The 20320-nt window shown below is 47.2% G+C and overlaps 1 protein-coding gene across 2 annotated transcripts in view; it reads right to left on the bottom strand.

Annotated features, from left to right (window-relative positions):
• Positions 1–20320, bottom strand: part of GINM1 (glycosylated integral membrane protein 1) — a 161463-nt gene that overhangs the window by 37236 nt on the left and 103907 nt on the right. For both annotated transcript variants that reach the window (XM_063917510.1, XM_063917509.1), the window contains exon 5: positions 13762–13921. In XM_063917510.1, coding sequence (XP_063773580.1) covers positions 13762–13921 — 160 coding nt within the window. The remainder of the gene's footprint in view (positions 1–13761; positions 13922–20320) is intronic.

Below are 20320 nucleotides of genomic sequence, written 5' to 3'. Positions count from 1 at the left end.
AGGAGAAATAGCGAGTCAGTTTTCCTGACTCCAGCTGTCCTGTAAACATATACTTTTCAGGGCCCTGACTACGTCCAGTAACTTGGAATCATCCAAGTCCCAAGTAGCCGCAGGCACCACAATAGGTTGGTTCACATGAAAAACTGATACCACCTTAGGAAGGAATTGGGAACGAGTCCTCAATTCCGCCTTATCCATATAAAATGCAGATAAGGGCTTTTGCATGACAAAGCCGCCAATTCTGATACACGCCTGGCCGACGCCAAGGCCCACAGAATGACCACTTTCCACGTGAGGTATTATAGCTCCACGGATTTAAGTGGCTCAACCCAATGCGACTTCAGGAAATCCAACACCACGTTGAGATCCCACGGTGCCACTGGAGGCACAAACGGGGGCTGACTATGCAGCACTCCCTTAACAAAAGTCTGAACTTCAGGCAGTGAAGCCAGTTCAAATTTGGAAGAAAATCGATAGAGCCGAAATCTGGACCTTAATGGAAGCCAATTTTAGGCCCATAGTCACCTCTGACTGTAGGAAGTGCAGAAATCGACCTAGCTGAAATTTCTCCTTTGGGGCCTTCCTGGCCTCACAGTACGCAACATATTTCCGCCATATGCGGTGATAATGGTTTGCGTTCACTTCTTTCCTCGCTTTAAATAGCGTAGGGATAACTTCCTCCGGAATTCCCTTTTCCTTCAGGATCCGGCGTTCAACCGCCATGCCGTCAAACGCAGCCGCGGTACGTCTTGGAACAGACAGGCCCCCTGCTGCAGCAGGTCCTGTCTGAGCGGCAGAGGCCATGGGTCCTCTGAGATCATTTCTTGGAGTTCTGGTTACCAAGCTCTTCTTGGCCAACCCGGAACAATGAGTATAGCTCTTACTCCTCTCCTTCTTATTATTCTCATTACCCTGGGTAAGAGAGGCAGAGAAGGGAACACATACACCCACGGTGTTACCAGAGCGTCCACAGCTATCGCCTGAGGGTCCTTGACCTGGCGCAATATCTTTGTAACTTTTAGTTGAGGCGGGACGCCATCATGTCCACCTGTGGCCTTTCCCAACGGTGTACAATCATTTGGAAGACTTCTGATGAAGTCCCCACTCTCCCAGGTGGAGGTCGTGTCTTCTTCTGAGAAAGTCTGCTTCTCAGTTGTCCACTCCGGGAATGAACACTTCTGACAGTGCTAACACATGATTTTCCGCCCATCGGAGAATCCTTGTGGCTTCATCGCCATCCTGCTTCTTGTGCCGCCCTGTCGGTTTACATGAGCGACCACCGTGATGTTGTCTGACTGGATCAGCACCGGCCGGTGTTGAAGCAGGGGACTAGCCTGACATAGGGCATTGTAAATGGCCCTTAGTTCCAGAATATTTATGTGTAGGGAAGTCTCCTGACTATTCCATAGCCTTGGAAGTTTCTTCCCTGTGTGACTGCCCCCCAGCCTCGAAGGCTGGCATCCGTGGTCACCAGGACCCAGTCCTGTATGCCGAATCTGCGGCCCCCTAGAAGATGAGCACTCTGCAGCCACCACAACAGCGACACCCTGGCCCTTGGAGACAGGGTTATCCGCCGATGCATCTGAAGATGCGACCCGGACCACTTGTCCAACAGATCCCACTGGAAAATCCTTGCATGGGACCTGGCGAATGGAATTTCTTCGTAAGAAGCTACCATCTTTCCCAGGGCTTGCGTGCATTGATGCACCGACACCTGTATACGTATTAGGAGGTCTCTGTCTAGAGACGACAACTCCTTGGACTTCTCCTCCGGGAGAAACCCTTTTTATCCTGTTCTGTGTCCAGAACCATACCCAGGAACAGTAGACGCGTCGTAGGAACCAGCTGCGACTTTGGAATATTCAGAATCCAGCCGTGCTGTTGTAGCACTTCCCGAGATAGTGCTACTCCGACGAACAACTGCTCCCTGGACCTCGCCTTTATAAGGAGATCGTCCAAGTACGGGATAATTATTTCGGCCATTACCTTGGTAAATACCTCGGTGCCGGGGACAGACCAACGGCAACGTCTGGAATTGGTAATGACAATCCTGTACCACAATTTTGAGGTACTCCTGGTGAAGAGGGTAAATAGGGACATGCAGGTAAGCATCCTTGATGTCCAGTGATACCATGAAATTCTCCAGGCTTGCAATAATCGCCCTGAGCGATTCCATTTTGAACTTGAACCTTCATATATAAGTGTTCAAGGCTTTCAATTTTAGAATGGGTCTCACCGAACCGTCTGGTTTCGGTACCACAACATTTTGGAATAGTAACCCCGGCCTTGTTGAAGGAGGGGTACCCTGATTTCACCTACTGGAAGTACAGCTTGTGAAGTGCCGCCAGTACTACCTTTCTCCGAGGGCAGCAGGCAAGGCTGATGTGAGGTAACGGCGAGGGGGAGTCGCCTCGAACTCCAGCCTGTATCCCTGTGATACTATTTGCAGAACCTAGGGATCCACCTGTGGGCAAGCCCACTGGTCCCTGAAGTTCCCGAGATGCGCCCCTACCGCACCTGTCTCCACCTGTGGAGCCCCAGCGTCATGCGGTGGACTCAGAGGAAGCGGGGGAAGATTTTTGATCCTGGGAACTGGCTGCTGGTGCAGCTTTTTCCTTCTTCCCTTGTCTCTGTGCAGAAAGGAAGCGCCTTTGACCCGCTTGCTTTTCTGAAGCCGAAAGGACTGTACCTGAAAATACAGTGCTTTCTTAGGCTGTGAGGAAACCTGAGGTAAAAATTTTTCTTCCCAGCTGTTGCTGTGGATACGAGGTCCCAGAGACCATCCCCTTTCAATTCCTCACCCTTATAAGGCAGAATCTCCATGTGCCTTTTACAGGCAGCATCACCTGTCCACTGCCGAGTTTCTAATACCCTTCTGGCAGAATGGACATTGCATTAATTCTGGATGCCAGCCGGCAAATATCCCTCTGTGCATCCTTTATATATAAGACGACGTCTTTAATATGCTCTATGTTAGCAAAATATTATCCCTGTCTTAGAGTATTAATATTATCTGACAGGGTATCAGACCACGCTGCAGCAGCACTATTTATGCTGAGGCAATTGCAGGTCTCAGTATGTAACCTGAGTGTGTATATACAGACTTCAGGATAGCCTCCTGCTTTTTATCAGCAGGCTCCTTCAAGGTGGCCGTATCCTAAGACGGCAGTGCCACCTTTTTTGACAAACGTGTGAGCGCCTTATCCACCCTAAGGGATATCTCCCAACGTGACCTATCCTCTGGCGGGAAAGGGTACGCCATCAGTAACTTTTTAGAAATTACCAGTTTCTTATCGGGGGAACCCACGCTTCTTTACACACTTCATTCATTCATCTGATGGGGGAACAAAACACTGGCTGCTTTTTCTCCCCAAAAATAAAACCCCTTTTATGTGGTACTTGGGTTCATGTCAGAAATGCGTAACACATTTTTCATTGCCGAGATCATGTAACGGATGTTCCTAGTGGATTGTGTATATGTCTCAACCTCGTCGACACTGGAGTCAGACTCCGTGTCGACATCTGTGTCTGCCATCTGAGGTAACGGGCGTTTTTTGAGCCCCTGATGGCCTGTGAGACGCCTGGGCAGGCGCGGGCTGAGAAGCCGGCTGTCCCACAGCTGTTGCGTCATCCAGCCTTTTATGTAAGGAGTTGACATTGTCGGTTAATACCTTCCACCTATCCATCCACTCTGGTGTCGGCCCCACAGGGGGCGACATCCCATTTATCGGCCTCTGCTCCGCCTCCACATAACCTTCCTCATTCAACATGTCGACACAGCCGTACTGACACACCGCACACACACAGGGAATGCTCTGACTGAGGACAGGACCCCACAAAGTCCTTTGGGGAGACAGAGAGAGAGTATGCCAGCACACACCAGAGCGCTATATAATGCAGGGATTAACACTATAACTGAGTGATTTTCCCCCCAATAGCTGCTTGTATACATATATTGCGCCTAAATTTAGTGCCCCCCCTCTCTTTTTAACCCTTTGAGCCTGAAAACTACAGGGGAGAGCCTGGGGAGCTGTCTTCCAGCTGCACTGTGAAGAAAAAATGGCGCCAGTGTGCTGAGGGAGAAGCCCCGCCCCTTTTTCGGCTGACTTTTCTCCCGCTTTTTTATGGATTCTGGCAGGGGTAATTTATCACATATATAGCCCTGGGACTATATATTGTGATGATTTGCCAGCCAAGGTGTCTTATATTGCCCTCAGGGCGCCCCCCCCCCCCCCCCAGCGCCCTGCACCCATCAGTGACCGAAGTGTGAGGTGTACATGAGGAGCAATGGCGCACAGCTGCAGTGCTGTGCGCTACCTTGGTGAAGACCGAAGTCTTCTGCCGACGATTTTCCGGACTCTTCATGCTTCTGGCTCTGTAAGGGGGACGGCGGCGCGGCTCCGGGAACGAACACCAAGGTCGGGTCCTGCGGTCGATCCCTCTGGAGCTAATGGTGTCCAGTAGCCTAAGAAGCCCAAACTACCACCTGTTCGGTAGGTTCGCTTCTTCTCCCCTTAGTCCCTCGCTGCAGTGAGTCTGTTGCCAGCAGATCTCACTGTAAAATAAAAAACCTAAATATACTTTCTTTCTAGGAGCTAAGGAGAGCCCCTAGTGTGCATCCAGCTCAGCCGGGCACAAGAATCTAACTGAGGTCTGGAGGAGGGTCTTAGTGGGAGGAGCCAGTGCACACCAGGTAGTCCTAAAGCTTTCTTTAGTTGTGCCCAGTCTCCTGCGGAGCCGCTAATCCCCATGGTCCTTACGGAGTCCCAGCATCCACTTAGGACGTCAGAGAAAGGATGTGCGTACTTTTTCCAGGGAATGCTGCACATTCTACCTCCTTCTGTTACTCCTACAGCGCATTGGGACTTAAATTTAGTCCTAAAGGCCCTTCAAGTTGCCCCATTTGAACCACTTAATAAAGTGGATCTTAAATGGTTGACAGCTAAAGTTCTCTTTCTACTGGCCATGGCGTCAGCTAGAAGAGTGTCAGATTTAGGGGCATTGTCATGTCGTTCCCCATTTCTTTTTTTTTTTTATCCAGATAAAGCAGTTCTCAGAACTAGATCTGGGTATCTTCCCAAGGTCTTATTTAAATTCCACCTTAATAAGAACTTATAGTCCCGGCTTTCCAGGTACCGGGCCTTTCTGCGGGAGATTCATCGCTGGACATGATCCGTGCCTTGAGTATCTACATGGATCGTACCAGTGCCATCAGAAAGACAGATTCTCTCTTCATTCTGTACGGATTTCACAAGAGAGGATGACCTGCAGACATTGGCAAGGTGGCTTCGGATGACGATTTCAGAAGCATATTCTCAAGCTGATCTCCCTGTTCCGGCTAATGTCTCTGCGCACTCTACTCGTAAGGTAGGTCCATCATGGGCAGCACAACGTGGTGCTTCAGCAGAACAGATATGTAAGGCAGCCACATGGTCTTCCATTAACACATTCATTAGACATTATGCCTTGGATACCTTTGCCTCTCATGATGCTGAATTCAGGCGAAGGATTCTCCTGTCCAATCAGGAGCGTCCCCACCTCTAAATTGCTTTGGGAAATCCCAATGTTATCCTGTGGATAACCTGTGGACCCTGCCGGAGAAAATAAGATTTTAAACCTACCGGTAAATCTTTTTTTCCTAGTCCATAGAGGATGCTGGGGACTCCGTAAGGACCATGGGGAATAGACGGGCTCCGCAGGAGACATGGGCACTAAAAAGAACTTTAGATATGGGTGTACACTGGCTCCTCCCTCTATGCCCCTCCTCCAGACCTCAGTTAGAGAAACTGTGCCCAGAGGAGACGGACAGTATGAGGAAAGGATTTTTGTTAATCTAAGGGCAAGATTCATACCAGCCCACACCATCCACACCGTGTAACATGGAATATACGAACCAGTTAACAGCATGAAAGAAAACAGCATCAGCCCTAGACTGATCAAAACTGTAACATAACCCTTATGTACGCAAAAACTATATACAAGTCTTGCAGATGTAGTCCGCACTGGAACGGGCGCCCAGCATCCTCTACGGACTAGGAGAAAAAGATTTACCGGTAGATTTAAAATCTTATTTTCTCTTACGCCCTAGAGGATGCTGGGGACTCCGTAAGGACCATGGGGATTATACCAAAGCTCCAAAACGGGCGGGAGAGTGCGGATGACTCTGCAGCACTGATTGAGCAAACATGAGGTCCTCATCAGCCAGGGTATCAAACTTGTAGAACTTTGCAAAGGTGTTTGAACCCGACCAAGTAGCAGCTCGGCACAGCTGTAATGCCGAGACACCTCGGGCAGCCGCCCAAGAAGAGCCCACCTTCCTAGTGGAATGGGCCTTTACAGAATTTGGTAACGGCAATCCAGCCGTAGAATGAGCCTGCTGAATCATGTTACAGATCCAGCGAGCAATAGTCTGCTTAGAAGCAGGAGCGCCAACCTTGTCGGCTGCATACAGGACAAACAGTGCCTCTGTTTTCCTAACCCGAGCCGTTCTGGCCACATAAATTTTCAATGCCCTGACCACAACAAGGGACTCGGAATCCTCCAAGTCCCGCGTAGCCACAGGCACCACAATAGGTTGGTTCATATGAAAAGATGAAACCACATTGGGCAAAAATTGAGGACGAGTCCGCAACTCCACTCTATCCATATGGAAAATCAGATAGGGGCTTTTGTGAGATAAAGCCGCCAACTCCGACACTCGCCTTGCTGATGCCAAGGCCAACAACATGACAACTTTCCAAGTGAGATACTTTAATTCCACCGTTTTAAGAGGCTCAAACCAGTGAGACTTAAGGAACCGCAACACCACGTTAAGGTCCCAGGGTGCCACTGGAGGTACAAAAGGAGGCTGGATATGCAGCACTCCCTTCACAAAAGTCTGTACTTCTGGGAGAGAAGCCAATTCCTTCTGAAAGAAAAGGATAGGGCCGAAATCTGAACCTTAATGGAGCCTAATTTTAGGCCCAAATTCACTCCAGTCTGTAGGAAGTGAAGGAAATGGCCCAGATGGAATTCTTCCGGAGGAGCATTCCTGGACTCACACCAAGATACATACTTCCACCATATACGGTGATAATGTTTTGCTGTCACGTCCTTCCTAGCCTTTATCAGAGTAGGAATGACCTCATCCGGGATGCCCTTTTCCGCTAGCATCCGGCGTTCAACCGTCATGCCGTCACACGCAGACGCGGTAAGTCTTGGAACAGACAGGGCCCCCGTTGTAACAGGTCCTCTCTGAGAGGAAGAGGCCACGGATCTTCTGTGAGCATTTCCTGCAGATCCGGATACCAGGCCCTTCGAGGCCAATATGGAACAATGAGAATTGTCTGTACTCCTCTTCGTCTTATGATTCTCAATATCTTGGAGATGAGAGGAAGAGGAGGAAACACATAGACCGACTGGAACACCCACGGTGTCACCAGGGCGTCCACTGCTACCGCCTGAGGGTCCCTTGACCTGGCGCAATACCTCAGTAGTTTCTTGTTGAGGCGTGATGCCATCATGTCTATCTGAGGCAGTCCCCACTGACTTGCAATCTCTGCGAATACTTCCTGATGAAGTCCCCACTCTCCTGGATGTAGATCGTGTCTGCTGAGGAAGTCCGCTTCCCAGTTGTCCACTCCAGGAATGAAGACTGCTGTCAGAGCGCTTACATGAATTTCCGCCCAGCGAAGAATCCTGGTGGCTTCTGCCATTGCCACTCTGCTCTTTGTTCCGCCTTGACGGTTTACATGAGCCACTGCGGTGATGTTGTCTGACTGAATCAGAACCGGTAGGTCGCGAAGCAAATTCTCCGCTTGACGAAGGCCGTTGTATATGGCCCTTAATTCCAGTACGTTGATGTGTAGACAAGCCTCCTGGCTTGACGAGAGACCTTGGAAGTTTCTTCCCTGTGTGACTGCTCCCCAACCTCAGAGGCTCGCGTCCGTGGTTACCAGAACCCAGTCCTGAATGCCGAACCTGCGACCCTCTAGAAGGTGAGCACTCTGCAGCCACCACAGGAGAGATACCCTGGCCCTGGGGGACAGCCTGATAATCTGCTGAATCTGTAGATGTGACCCGGACCACTTGTCCAGAAGGTCCCACTGAAAAGTCCTCGCATGGAACCTGCCGAATGGAATGGCCTTGTAAGACACCACCATCTTTCCCAGAACTCGAGTGCAGTGATGTACCGACACCCTTTTTGGCTTCAAGAGGTCCTTGACCAAATTCATGAGTTCTTGGGCCTTTTCCATTGGGAGATAAACCCTTTTCTGGTCTGTATCCAGAATCATGCCTAAGAAAAACAAACGGGTCGTCGGAACCAACTGTGACTTCGGGATATTGAGAATCCAGCCGTGCTGCTGCAACACCCTCAGGGAAAGTGATACGCTGTTCAGCAACTGCTCTCTTGATCTCGCTTTTATTAGGAGATCGTCCAAGTACGGGATAATTGTGACACCCTGCTTGCGCAGGAGCACCATCATTTCCGCCATTACCTTGGTGAAAATCCTCGGGGCCATGGAAAGCCCAAACGGCAACGTCTGAAATTGGTAATGACAATCCTGTACAGCAAATCCTAGGAACGCCTGATGAGGCGGATATATGGGGACATGAAGGTATGCATCCTTTATGTCCAGGGACATCATATAATCCCCCCTTCCAGGCTGGCGATGACCGCTCTGAGCGATTCCATCTTGAACTTGAACCTTTTTAAGTATAGGTTTAAGGATTTAAAATTTAAAATGGGTCTGACCGAACCGTCCGGTTTCGGGACCACAAACAGGGTTGAGTAATACCCCATCCCCTGCTGAAGCAGGGGAACTTTGACCACCACTTGTTAAAGACACAGTTTTTGAATTGCATTTAAAACTATCTCCCTCTCTAGGGAAGAAGCCGGTAGGGCCGATTTGAAAAACCGGCGAGGAGGCACCGCTTCGAATTCCAGCTTGTAACCCTGGGAAACAATTTCTATCCGCCTGTGAGTGAACCCAGATGTGGCTGAAAAGTCGAAGACGTGCCCCCACTGGGGCGGACTCCCTCAGCGGAGCCCCAGCGCCATGCGGTGGATTTTGTAGAGGCCGGGGAGGACTTCTGCTCCTGGGAACTAGCTGTAGTTGACAGCTTTTTCCCCCTGCCCTTACCTTTGGCAAGAAAGGAAGATCCCCGTACTCTCTTGGGTTTATGCGACCGAAAGGACTGCATCTGTGAGGAAACATAAGGCAAAAAAGTTGATTTACCTGCAGTAGCTGTGGAAACTAGGTCCGTGAGACCTTCCCCAAACAATTCCTCACCCTTGTAAGGCAAAACCTCCATATGCCTCTTTGAGTCGGCATCACCCGTCCATTGTCGGGTCCATAGGGCTCGTCTAGCAGAAATCACCATAGCGTTGGCTCTGGAACCCAGTAGGCCAACGTCTCTCTGAGCATCTCTCATATATAGGACAGCATCCTTAATATGACCCAGGGTCAATAAAATGGTTTCCTTATCCAGCGTATCTATATCAGCAGATAAGGTATCTGTCCACGCTGCTACAGCGCTACAAACCCAAGCCGACGCTATCGCCGGTCTGAGTAATGTACCAGTATGTGTGTAAACTGACTTCAAGGTAGTCTCCTGCCTGCGATCAGCAGGATCCTTGAGGGTTGCGGTAACTTGAGATGGTAACTTGAGATGGCAGCGCTACCTTTTTGGATAAGCGTGTCAACGCTTTGCCCACCGTTGGGGAGGATTCCCACCGTATCCTGTCCTTAGCCGGGAAAGGATACGCCATAAGAATCCTTTTGGGAATCCGCAGTTTTTTGTCTGGAGTTTCCCAAGCCTTTTCAAATAACTCGTTCAGCTCATGAGATGGGGGAAAGGTTACCTCAGGTTTCTTTTTCTTATACATGCGCACCCTCGTGTCAGGGACAGAGGGGTCATCTGTGATATGCAACACCTCTTTTATTGCAATAATCATATAATTAATACTTTTAGCCAATTTTGGATGCAACTTCGCATCATCATAGTCGACACTGGAGTCAGAATCTGTGTCGGTATCCGTGTCTACTACTTGGGATAGTGGGCGCTTTTGAGACCCAGAAGGTCCCTGCGACATAGTAAAAGGCAGGGCTAGACTCCCTGTACATTCCCTGGACTCTGCTTTGTCCAACCTCTTGTGTAATAAATTCACATTTGCATTGAAAACATTCCACATATCCACCCAGTCAGGTGTTGGCGTTGCCGACGGAGACACCACACTCATTTGCTCTACCTCCTCCCTAGAAGAGCCTTCCGCTTCAGACATGCCGACACACGCGTACAGACACCCCACACACTCAGGGAAATCTCTAATCTGGAGACAGTTCCCCCACAAGGCCCTTAGGAGAGACAGAGAGAGGGTATGCCAGCACACACCCAGCGCCAATGACTTTGGAAAAAATTCCCAGATAGATATAGCACTTTTTATATATATATATTGATTGCGCCAAATTATGTGCCACCCCTTCTTTAAAACCCTCTGTCACCGTGTTCAGCAGGGGAGAGTCCGGGGAGCCAGCTTCTCAGCGTGTGCCGTGGAGAAAATGGCGCTGGTTAGTGCTGAGGGATCAAGCTCCGCCCCTCAGCGGCGGGCTTCGGTCCCGCTCAAATCCATTCAAAAACTGGCGGGGGATACCCATATACAGCCCACAGAGCCAATTTTTTTACCAGTCCTAGAGGTGTAAATTGCTGCCCAGGGCGCCACCCCTGCGCCCTGCACCCATCAGTGCCTGCCGTGTGTGTTCTGTGTGGGAGCAATGGCGGGCAGCGTTACCTCAGTGAAGATCTGAAGTCTTCTGCTGCCTCTGAAGTCTTCTTATCTTCTTATACTCACCCGGCTTCTATCTTCCGGCTCTGTGAGGAGGACGGCGGCGCGGCTCCGGGATGAACAGCGAGGAGAGACCTGTGTTCCGACTCCCTCTGGAGCTAATGGTGTCCAGTAGCCTAAGAAGCAGAGCCTAGCATTTAAGTAGGTCTGCTTCTCTCTCCTCAGTCCCTCGATGCAGGGAGCCTGTTACCAGCAGGCTCCCTGAAAATAAAAAACCTAACAAAATTTTTTCTTTAAGGAAACTCAGGAGAGCTCCCTGTAGTGCACCCAGTCTCCTCTGGGCACAGTATCAAACTGAGGTCTGGAGGATGGGCATAGAGGGAGGAGCCAGTGCACACCCATATCTAAAGTTCTTTTTAGTGCCCATGTCTCCTTCGGAGACTGTCTATTCCCCATGGTCCTAACGGAGTCCCCAGCATCCTCTAGGACGTAAAAGAAATATACGTTATGATAAGACCTTTACGTTGATAACGGTATTTCTCCTAAGTCCACAGGGATCCCATCCTGACACACCTGATTTGAGGATCCTCTTACTCACTAACCTCTTCCTTCTTGTACAGAAGGGTATGCATGTGTGTTCTTCTCGCCTGATTAGGGCTATCTATAATGCTCCTGCCTTGAGCTTTGGAATACAACGGATTTGCCTAAGCCAGGATGCGGGGATATATGGACGTTGCATGCTGGAAGGCCGAAAAGATTTCACCGATTAGTGCAAATCCGCTGTCGCTTCATCATATCCCAATGTTGTCTTGTGGAACCTTTGGACTTAGTTGAAATATCGTTATCAACGGTAAATTTTTACCATACTGTAACGTATATTTTCCAGGTAAATGACATGCAACGGCCACCCACACGATGTAAAAGAATACATTATTCATTAGACTAGGCCACCTTCTGCCATTGATTCCATAGTCCAGTTCTGCTGCTCACGTGCCAATTGTAGGTGCTTTCGGCAGTGGACCATGGTCAGCACGGGTACTCTGACCGGTCTGCAGCTACGCAGCAATGCACCGTGTATTCTGACATCTTTCTCTCATAGACCGCATTCACTTTTTCCAGCAATTTGTGCTACAGTAGCTCTTTTGTGGGATTGAACAAGATGGGCTAGCGTTTACTCCCTACACGCATCTTTGTGCCTGGTTCTCTAGTTCACTGGTTGTCCTTTCTTGGACCACCTTTGGTAGGTACTAACCACAGCATACCAGGAACACTCCACAAGACCTGCTGTTTTGTAGATGCTCTGACCCAGTCGTCTAGCCATCACAATTTGGCCTTCATCAAAGTTGCTCAGATTCTTACGCTTGCCCATTTTTTCTACTTCCAACACATCAACTTTAAGAACTGAGTGATCACTTGTTACCTAATAGATCTAACACCTTGACAAGTGCCATTGTAATGAGATAATCATAGTAATTAATTTTGCCTGTCAGTGCTTATATTTCATGTACTGTGATTCATTTTAAAAGTATTACATTTTATTTATTAACAGTTATTTCATAAATATTCCACAGTGCATAGGGTATATTTGGCCATTTACATCAGTCCCTGCCCCAGTGGAGCTTACAATCTACACTACGTAGATCAAAGTGATTGGACACCTCCGTGCAAGCGAAATGGTGTGCTCCTGCAGCAGACACAAGTTCCTGAAGGCATAAAACGGGTACAGTGGCACTGATTAGATAATTTTCTAATGAAATTGCTTGCCGGAAGGAGCTAACCGATATTTAAAAGGGGATCATCGTAGGCTGCGTGATCGGGGGTATGAGTGAGAGAAGCATTGCGGTTGTTAGGAAGGTTCCTAAATCCACTGTGTCTTTTGTCATGCGTGGAAAAAGAACAGTCATTGCAGGAATGCACCTCACCCTGGAAGACCCCCGACACTGCAACCCAGGGACCCAGTGTTAACCAGGGAGCTGCAAAAGAACAAGGATCATCCCAATGCATACCATTGCACACAAGTTCCAAGTGGCCACTAATATGCCAGTTTCAACAAGAACAGTACGTAGGGTGGCCCATGTATTTGGATATTATGGGCGAGCATAAACCTCTAATCATAAAGAAGCATGCAGCCCAGCACTTATAATGGTGTAAAGAGCACAAAAACTAGACAGTGGAACAATGGCGGTGAGTTTTATGGAGTGACGAATCATGGTATACATTTTTCAGATCAGACGGATGTGTTTAGGTTTGGCGATTGCCAGGAGAACGTCTGATATGGGGTACAGGAGTGTACAGTACCTACAGTAAAGCATGGAGCTGGTGGCGTTATGCTATGGGGCTGTTTCAGCTGGTTTAGCATGGGTGCTCTAGTTGTAAAGCATGATCACATTAACTCTGAGAAGTATAGAGATGTTCTCAATAACTCTTTGCTCCCTACATTGTGGCAGCTCTACAGAAACGACAAATGTTTTTATCAGGACGACAATGCTACCTGTCATATTTCCAGGGCGACGATGGACTGGTATAAAGAAAATTTGTAAAACCTGGATGGACTGGTCAGCTCAGAGTACTGATCTCAACAACATTGAGAACCTCTGGGACGAATTGGAACAACGGGTGCATTCTAGGCAGACTTGACCTTCATCATTGTCACACTTGGGCACTGTACTTAAAGCGGAAAGGCAAATCATACCACGTGCTGTTGTCCTGGAACTTGTGGACAGTTTGCCAAGAAGGGTGTCAGCTGTAATCACTGCACGTGGTGGACCTACAAAGTACTGACGTCAATAAAATCTCGTACTATTTGCTGTCAGTGTCCAATCACTTTTGTCAACACTGTATATTCCCTACCTTACAAATACAACTTGTTTCGTGTTAAAGTGTAAATTATGCATAAGTAATAATGTACTCCCACTTTACCATTCTCTGCCCACAGATAAACATGGAACAATATTAATAAATACTGTAAATGTAATAAGAGAAAAATAACATCTTACCAGATTCTGGGGCATTTGGAAACGTAAATGAAACATCATTGGTCCATGGGATGGAGTGAAGCCAGGTTTCTTCAAGACTGATAACTGAACTTGAGTATCGAAGTACTCCCATCTCTTTATTAACTACGAATACCAACTCAATGGTGTCATTTTGATTAACCTGCAAAGAAGGACAACTATATTTGTGAGCACTACCCTGGGTTTATGTTGACCTTTAATTTAGGAATGTATTTCATCTGTCATATATTAGTGAAAAAAGCATACATGAAAGTGTGCACTGGAATATACTTACTTTACAGTAAGTTTATAACACTGACTACATGAATAACTCTTGAAAAAATACTTGCATATGTGAGTCATGTCACAGAACCGCTTAGGCCGGCCACACACAATTTGGCCATATGGCCCTATTGCCAAAATCGGTCCAATTTAGAAAATAGGATTTTGGTACTTACCAGGTAAATCCTTTTCTTTGAATCCATAGGGGGCACTGGAGTACTCTTGGGATATGGTCCGGGCGTAGCCGGGAATGGCACATTTAAATATTTAAATTAGTAACTGGTTACCCCCTCCATACTCCCATAGAGACTTCAGTATTTTTACTGAGCCGAACAGGAACGATAGAGAGGATGAACCATAGAGAATTATATATAACCTTATAATATAACGGTCAACAGTAAAGTTGACACATAACGGAAATTACCACTGTCAACCCTAAAGTTGACATAACGTAACTGACAACTAAGCAGTTGACACCATAATCACCGTAACTTCGTATCCATTGGTGATAATGTGTTCCTATAAGATCCACTGAGCTTACCACAAGACAGGTAAAACTGCTCTGGGTGGGCGTCCAGTGCCCCCTATGGATTCAAAGAAAGCATTTACCTGGTAAGTATCAAAATCCTATTTTCTTTTTCATCCACTAGGGGTCACTGGAGTACTCTTGGGACGTACCAAAGCTTCCCCCGTGGGCAGGAGAGCAGTCTGGCACCTGTAACACTAGGCGGCTAAAGCTAGATGCTGATGCCGTAACCGTAGCAAACTTGTAAAAGGCATAAACGTGTGCACTGATGGTCATGCACCGATGACCCTATAGCAGCTTGTCTAAGTCGTTTCTTAGAAGGTCCACGACCTGCTGCCTATGACGTTCCCAAGGAACGTGTGGAATAGTCTGACACTGATATAGAAGTTTGTAGCCTGCCCATGACGTTCTCCAGAACGTGTGGAATGAGCTGACACTGATGTCGGCGGTTGTAGCCTATGATGAAGCTAATCCTGACGTATGACATAAGGTCTGCTTGGAAGCTGGCCAAGCCATCTTAACTACATTATAGAGAACAAACAATGTGTCTGTTCTACTTACAGTTAATGTTTGGGCTACATAAACGCGTAATGCGCGTACCACCTCTAAAGTAACTGTAGTTCCTGAACCTACTGATAACCCAGGAACTACGATTGATTAAGTGATGCGTAACATCTTTTGGTGAGATAAAAGGAATTTGTGCGAAGTTCCGCCCTATGAGAACAAGATACGGTGGCTTGAATGACAAGGCACCCAAGTCTGAAACACGCCTTGCTGAGGCTAAGGCTACGAGAAACTGTTTTCCAAGTAAAAACTTAAGACTTAAAAAAAACTAAACCCAGATTCAAGTCCCATGGCGCTGTAGGTGGTATAAATGGAGGTTGTACTCTGAGGACACCTTGCAGGAAGATGTGTACAATCGGCAAAAGAGCCAAATGCCTTTGAAGGCAAATTGACAAGGCAAAAACCTGCACTTTGAGTGTAGAAACATAGTCCTCCACCTAACCCAGTCTGTAAAAATATAAAAAGAAAAACGGACTAGATGATGTCGGAAACGTCCGAGCTTCCCACCACCTATATAGCTAAATCCTGTGATAATGAGCCGCCATAACTGGCTTTCTGGCACGTAACATGGCTAGTAGAACAGATTCTGGAATGCCCTTCTCTTTTTAAGTGCAGTAACAACAGCCACCCCATCAAACGCAGCTGCGCTAAATCGGGGTAAAGAAACGGACCCTGTTGTAACAGGTCCGGACGCGGCGGAAGTGGTCAAGGATCGGCTGCGAGTAGTTTGCGGAAATCCGAGAACTATGCTCTCCTAGCTAATAAGGCACCACTAGTATGACTCCCATTTGGTCCGCTTTAGCAATCGAGAAAACAGCGGAAACAGATGCACAAAGCTGTACGGCCACGCGATCGTGAGAGCATCCACTGCCACTGCCCTTGGAGCTCTTACTCTGGACACATACAGGAATGTTTGATGATTTTTTTTTTTTATTTCTTTTCCCGAGATGCCATTAGATCTCCCTTATGGGTAATTCCACCCGCTTCTGAATTTAATGCCCAGTTTCCTGGAGGAAAAACCTGACAGCTGGGATAATCTGCCTTCCAGTTGTCCATTCCAGAACAAACACTGCCGACAATATCACCTGGTGACGCTCGGCCCAATTGAGAATTCGAGCAATTCCCGCATGCCATGTGACTTCGAATTCCTCCTTGTTCTGTATGCGACCGCTGTGGCGTTGTCTGAGTGCATCTGGATAGTCTGAGACCGGAGCATGTGCACTGCTTGTTGCAGCGTGTTGGAAATTTCCCTGAGTTCCAGGTCATTTAATTGACAGCCATCTTTCTGTGAACCGTGATAATTATCCAATTCCAGAAGCCGAACATTCTCCCCGCGGAGAGAATGTGTACTTTGAGCCACCAGAGTAGTGAAACTCTGGCCCTTGGAGACAACCGCACTATCTGATGAATTTGTAGATGCGTGCCATAACATTCAGATGAAAAGTCATGAGTGAACTCCTTGCACACTGGAGTACGTCGAAAGACGCCACCACCCTCCTTCCTAGTAGTCGAATGCCAAAATGCACCGAGACAGTCCGTGGATTGCATACTAACTGTATGTGATGACGAACACTTCAGTGTTGTGTTCAGGCAGGGAAACCCTCCTTTGTGACGGAATGAGGGACGATTTCATGAGGATGACAATCCAACCGTGGTGAACAACGTTATTGTACGTTCGTAATGCACATTGCAGGAATAAGCGTGGAGACCTAGTGTTGATGAGTAGATCTCCAAAGTACAGAACTGTTATCCTTCTTAGGAATTTGAGATGAGCTATCATGCCATCTTCTAGATGTGACTACTCGAGGCGCCGGTAAGAAGCCAAACGGTAGCGAATGAAAAGGAAAAATGGTTTTTACAGCAAACCATAAGTAGGCCCGATTCGTCAAAATATAAGATCCATCGAAATTCGGTATTACTGCGGATCCCACCTGCCGTCACCGACTGCCATTTATTCGACGTTGAATCTATAGCAAGCGACGTACTGTCTGCAGGGTCAGTAACGAACTGACAGCGTGATCAGTCTTGGAACTATCCCAAACCAAAATAAATAACCGCGACTCGGGTGTTGCCTGCGGCATCAAACTACTGAGACTACGAGAGCCTGTCTGCAGAACCGCCGTCTTGTCCTCTGACGGAGGCAGACCTGTCTTGCAGATGGCAATGATGGGAAACCGTCGACCGTATTTTCATAATCTGTGAATTCAAAGTTGTGGTTCCACCTAACTGTGGATGTCCACAACTGACGATCGGAGGTATAATAATTGTTTGCCGCATTGGGTATCGAATCCTGGAGTGCATGCATTGCAGGCAGACCACGGCGCCGAATGGACTGAGGTGTAAAGACAATATCCTGAGTAGTCCCCATTCAGGAATTCGTGTAGACAATGGTAGGAAATCAGATCCCCCCCCCCCCCCCCTGGTCTGCGAAAGGCAGGTGTCCAAGACAAACCTCTAGCCAGCGTAAGGTAAAGCCCCTATTCTCGTTTGGAATCCGACTCCGCCTGTTAGGAATGTAGCCAAAGTGGACATTGTGCGCAACTAGCGAAGCTGAAACGCGAGAACCAACTGGCCAACGTCCACAGAAGCTGCAGGCAGCAAGAAGTGTAAGGTGTGTAGGGCAAACCTGAACTGGAGTGCCCTGCCACTACAGCCTTGTTACCTCAAAACCCCCACCAAAGCAGGGCGAAGCAACAGCCCTACTGCTGTGTAGGGTACACTCCAATGGGTAGTTAAACGCCCCATAATTGCAACTGTCTCTCATTGGAAATTGTTCAGCCTTCGCTGAGAACCTGACGTACTGGCCTGGAGCTATGAGGGCTGGCGGCGAATCGACCGCAAACAATCTAGCTGAAACAGTCAATTTGTCCCCTCAGGCAGTACATGCGCCCGCATTCCCCCCAAAGAGGACTGGTAAGGGTCTGTCTGTGCAGTCGTATTTGTCTGACACACTGTGTGACCGACTTTGCAGCGAAGCTGCTTGTTTGACTAGGCATTAGACTTAGTGATCATGTACACCGACCAGTAAGTACACCACGGAAGTAATGTGTGTATAAACCTGCATTTACAGTGCATGTGGTTACCAGCAATAGTGAATCTTCCTGTAGAGTCATGCTGTACAAAAACAAATAAAAAATAAAATTCCTAACAACACCCCGCTCCTCCAGAGGCCGAGTGTTGTAGGGCAGCAACCTCCGGGGAAGAACCAGGAAGTAATGTTAAAAATGGTGTCCTGCCATGTTTTTTAAAACACCGGTTAAACCCAGGATTTGAACCAGTGTCCATGCAATCACAATGTTCACTGTGGGCGGGAAGCCTAACCACTTGGCTACAGAGCCACCTGCTTGCTTATTGCAAAATAGACTTTTAATGTTAGCATATTATATATATATATATATATATATATATATATATATATAGACAAAAGTGTACATGCACACATACTCAGACCTCTATAAATATATATAAGTAGCAGGTATTCGGCACTCCCAGATAATTAGATCAACTTGCCCGGTGCCCTCCACAGCATGGCAGCAATGTAGGATGTACAAATAGTCGGCACTCTCTGACTTTTTAGTATACAAGAAAAGAGATGACCCCCTCTTGTTAGCTTGACGTTTCGGTTTTATTAACCGTCATCAGAAGATACAAAAGATACAACAAACAATCTTACCTTACTATAACATTGACACACCACGTGCAGCGTCCCCGGAGCCCCGGCAGACCCATATCCGGTTGCGTCATCACATGTAGACAGCACTGCCCACTTGATGACGTATACCCGACTCTAAGTGCATACCCATCACCATGACAACACACAGCATTGGAGAAATGCAAATCAATAAAACTGCAGACTCTGTAAAACAAAGAGTACAGCAGACATTCCAAGAGATATCCATGTAAAACAATCGGACTAAGCAATCACCCTTATATATTAAAGAAGAACACTTAGAAAAGTTCCCCCTTATAAAAAACATGATAAAGATAGCGTCTCATTGAGACCGTTTGGAGCCACCGTGTTTAGTCGGTGTATCCAGCGGGCTTCTTTTTGCAATAAAACTTTATGTCTATCACCACCTCGTTTAGATGCCTGCACTTGCTCTAGCATCTTATACCGTAAAGTGGCCAATGTATGATTATGTGATTTGAAGTGTTTAGCAACGGGCTGCTCTATGGTTTTACCCTCCAATATTTGTTTAATGGCACTTCTATGTTGTGACATCCGTTCCTTAAAAAGGCAGGATGTCTTACCAATGTAATACAATCCGCAAGGACATTTGATGCAATAAACGACAAATTTACTTGTGCATGTGAGCACCTGTCTGATCTTAATCTTTTGTCCCGAGTGGGGGTGCACAATATAATCCCCTGTCTCGAGATACAAACAAGTGGTGCAACCTGTGCACTTATAATTCCCTGGCTTGCGGGATAAAAAGGTGGTATCTGCTGCTGTTAAACGTGAAATATCATTATGTACTATCAAGTCTCGTATATTACTGCCTCTTTTATAACAATATTATATGGCAATATTTTACTTGTTCTAATGCTCGAGAGGTCCGGGTCAGACTGAATAACCGGCCATACTCTCTTAGCAGTTTTGATGAGATTTTCACTTGCAGTGGTGTAACTTGATACATATATCACAGATTTATCAACTGCCCTTTTGTCCCCGGTGTTATCAACCGGTATTTTAGGTTCAAGCATAGCACGTTTTTTAGCATCTTGTAACAGTTTGTTGCTATACCCCCTTTCAAGAAATCTTCTAGTCATCAAATCCATTTGTACCAATTCATCATCTGTGTTAGTACAGATACGGTGTACCCTCAAATATTGCGAGTATGGTAACCCGTTTTTTAACGATTTCGGATGATGACTGGAGGATAGCAACAGACTGTTCACATCCGTGGGCTTGTTGTACACTGAAGTGATCAGTTTACCATGTGATTTGGTAATTTTGACATCTAGGAAATGTATGCTAGTGGATTGTATGTCAAAGGTAAATTTTATAGATTTATCTATCTGATTAACCCTTTGCATCATCTCTATGAAACCATCATATGTACCTGTCCACAGCATAAAGACGTCATCGACATAGCGGGTGTACATTGCTATGGGGTATATGCAATTGCGGTCGAATTCCCGAAATTGTCGAATTTCGGGTCATTTTCGACCAAAAAAAAAAATCGCCTA

This window comes from Pseudophryne corroboree, chromosome 4 (assembly GCF_028390025.1).
Source record: "Pseudophryne corroboree isolate aPseCor3 chromosome 4, aPseCor3.hap2, whole genome shotgun sequence".
NCBI classification, from domain to species: Eukaryota; Metazoa; Chordata; class Amphibia; order Anura; family Myobatrachidae; genus Pseudophryne; species Pseudophryne corroboree.
This window is presented reverse-complemented; position numbering and strand designations above follow the sequence as displayed.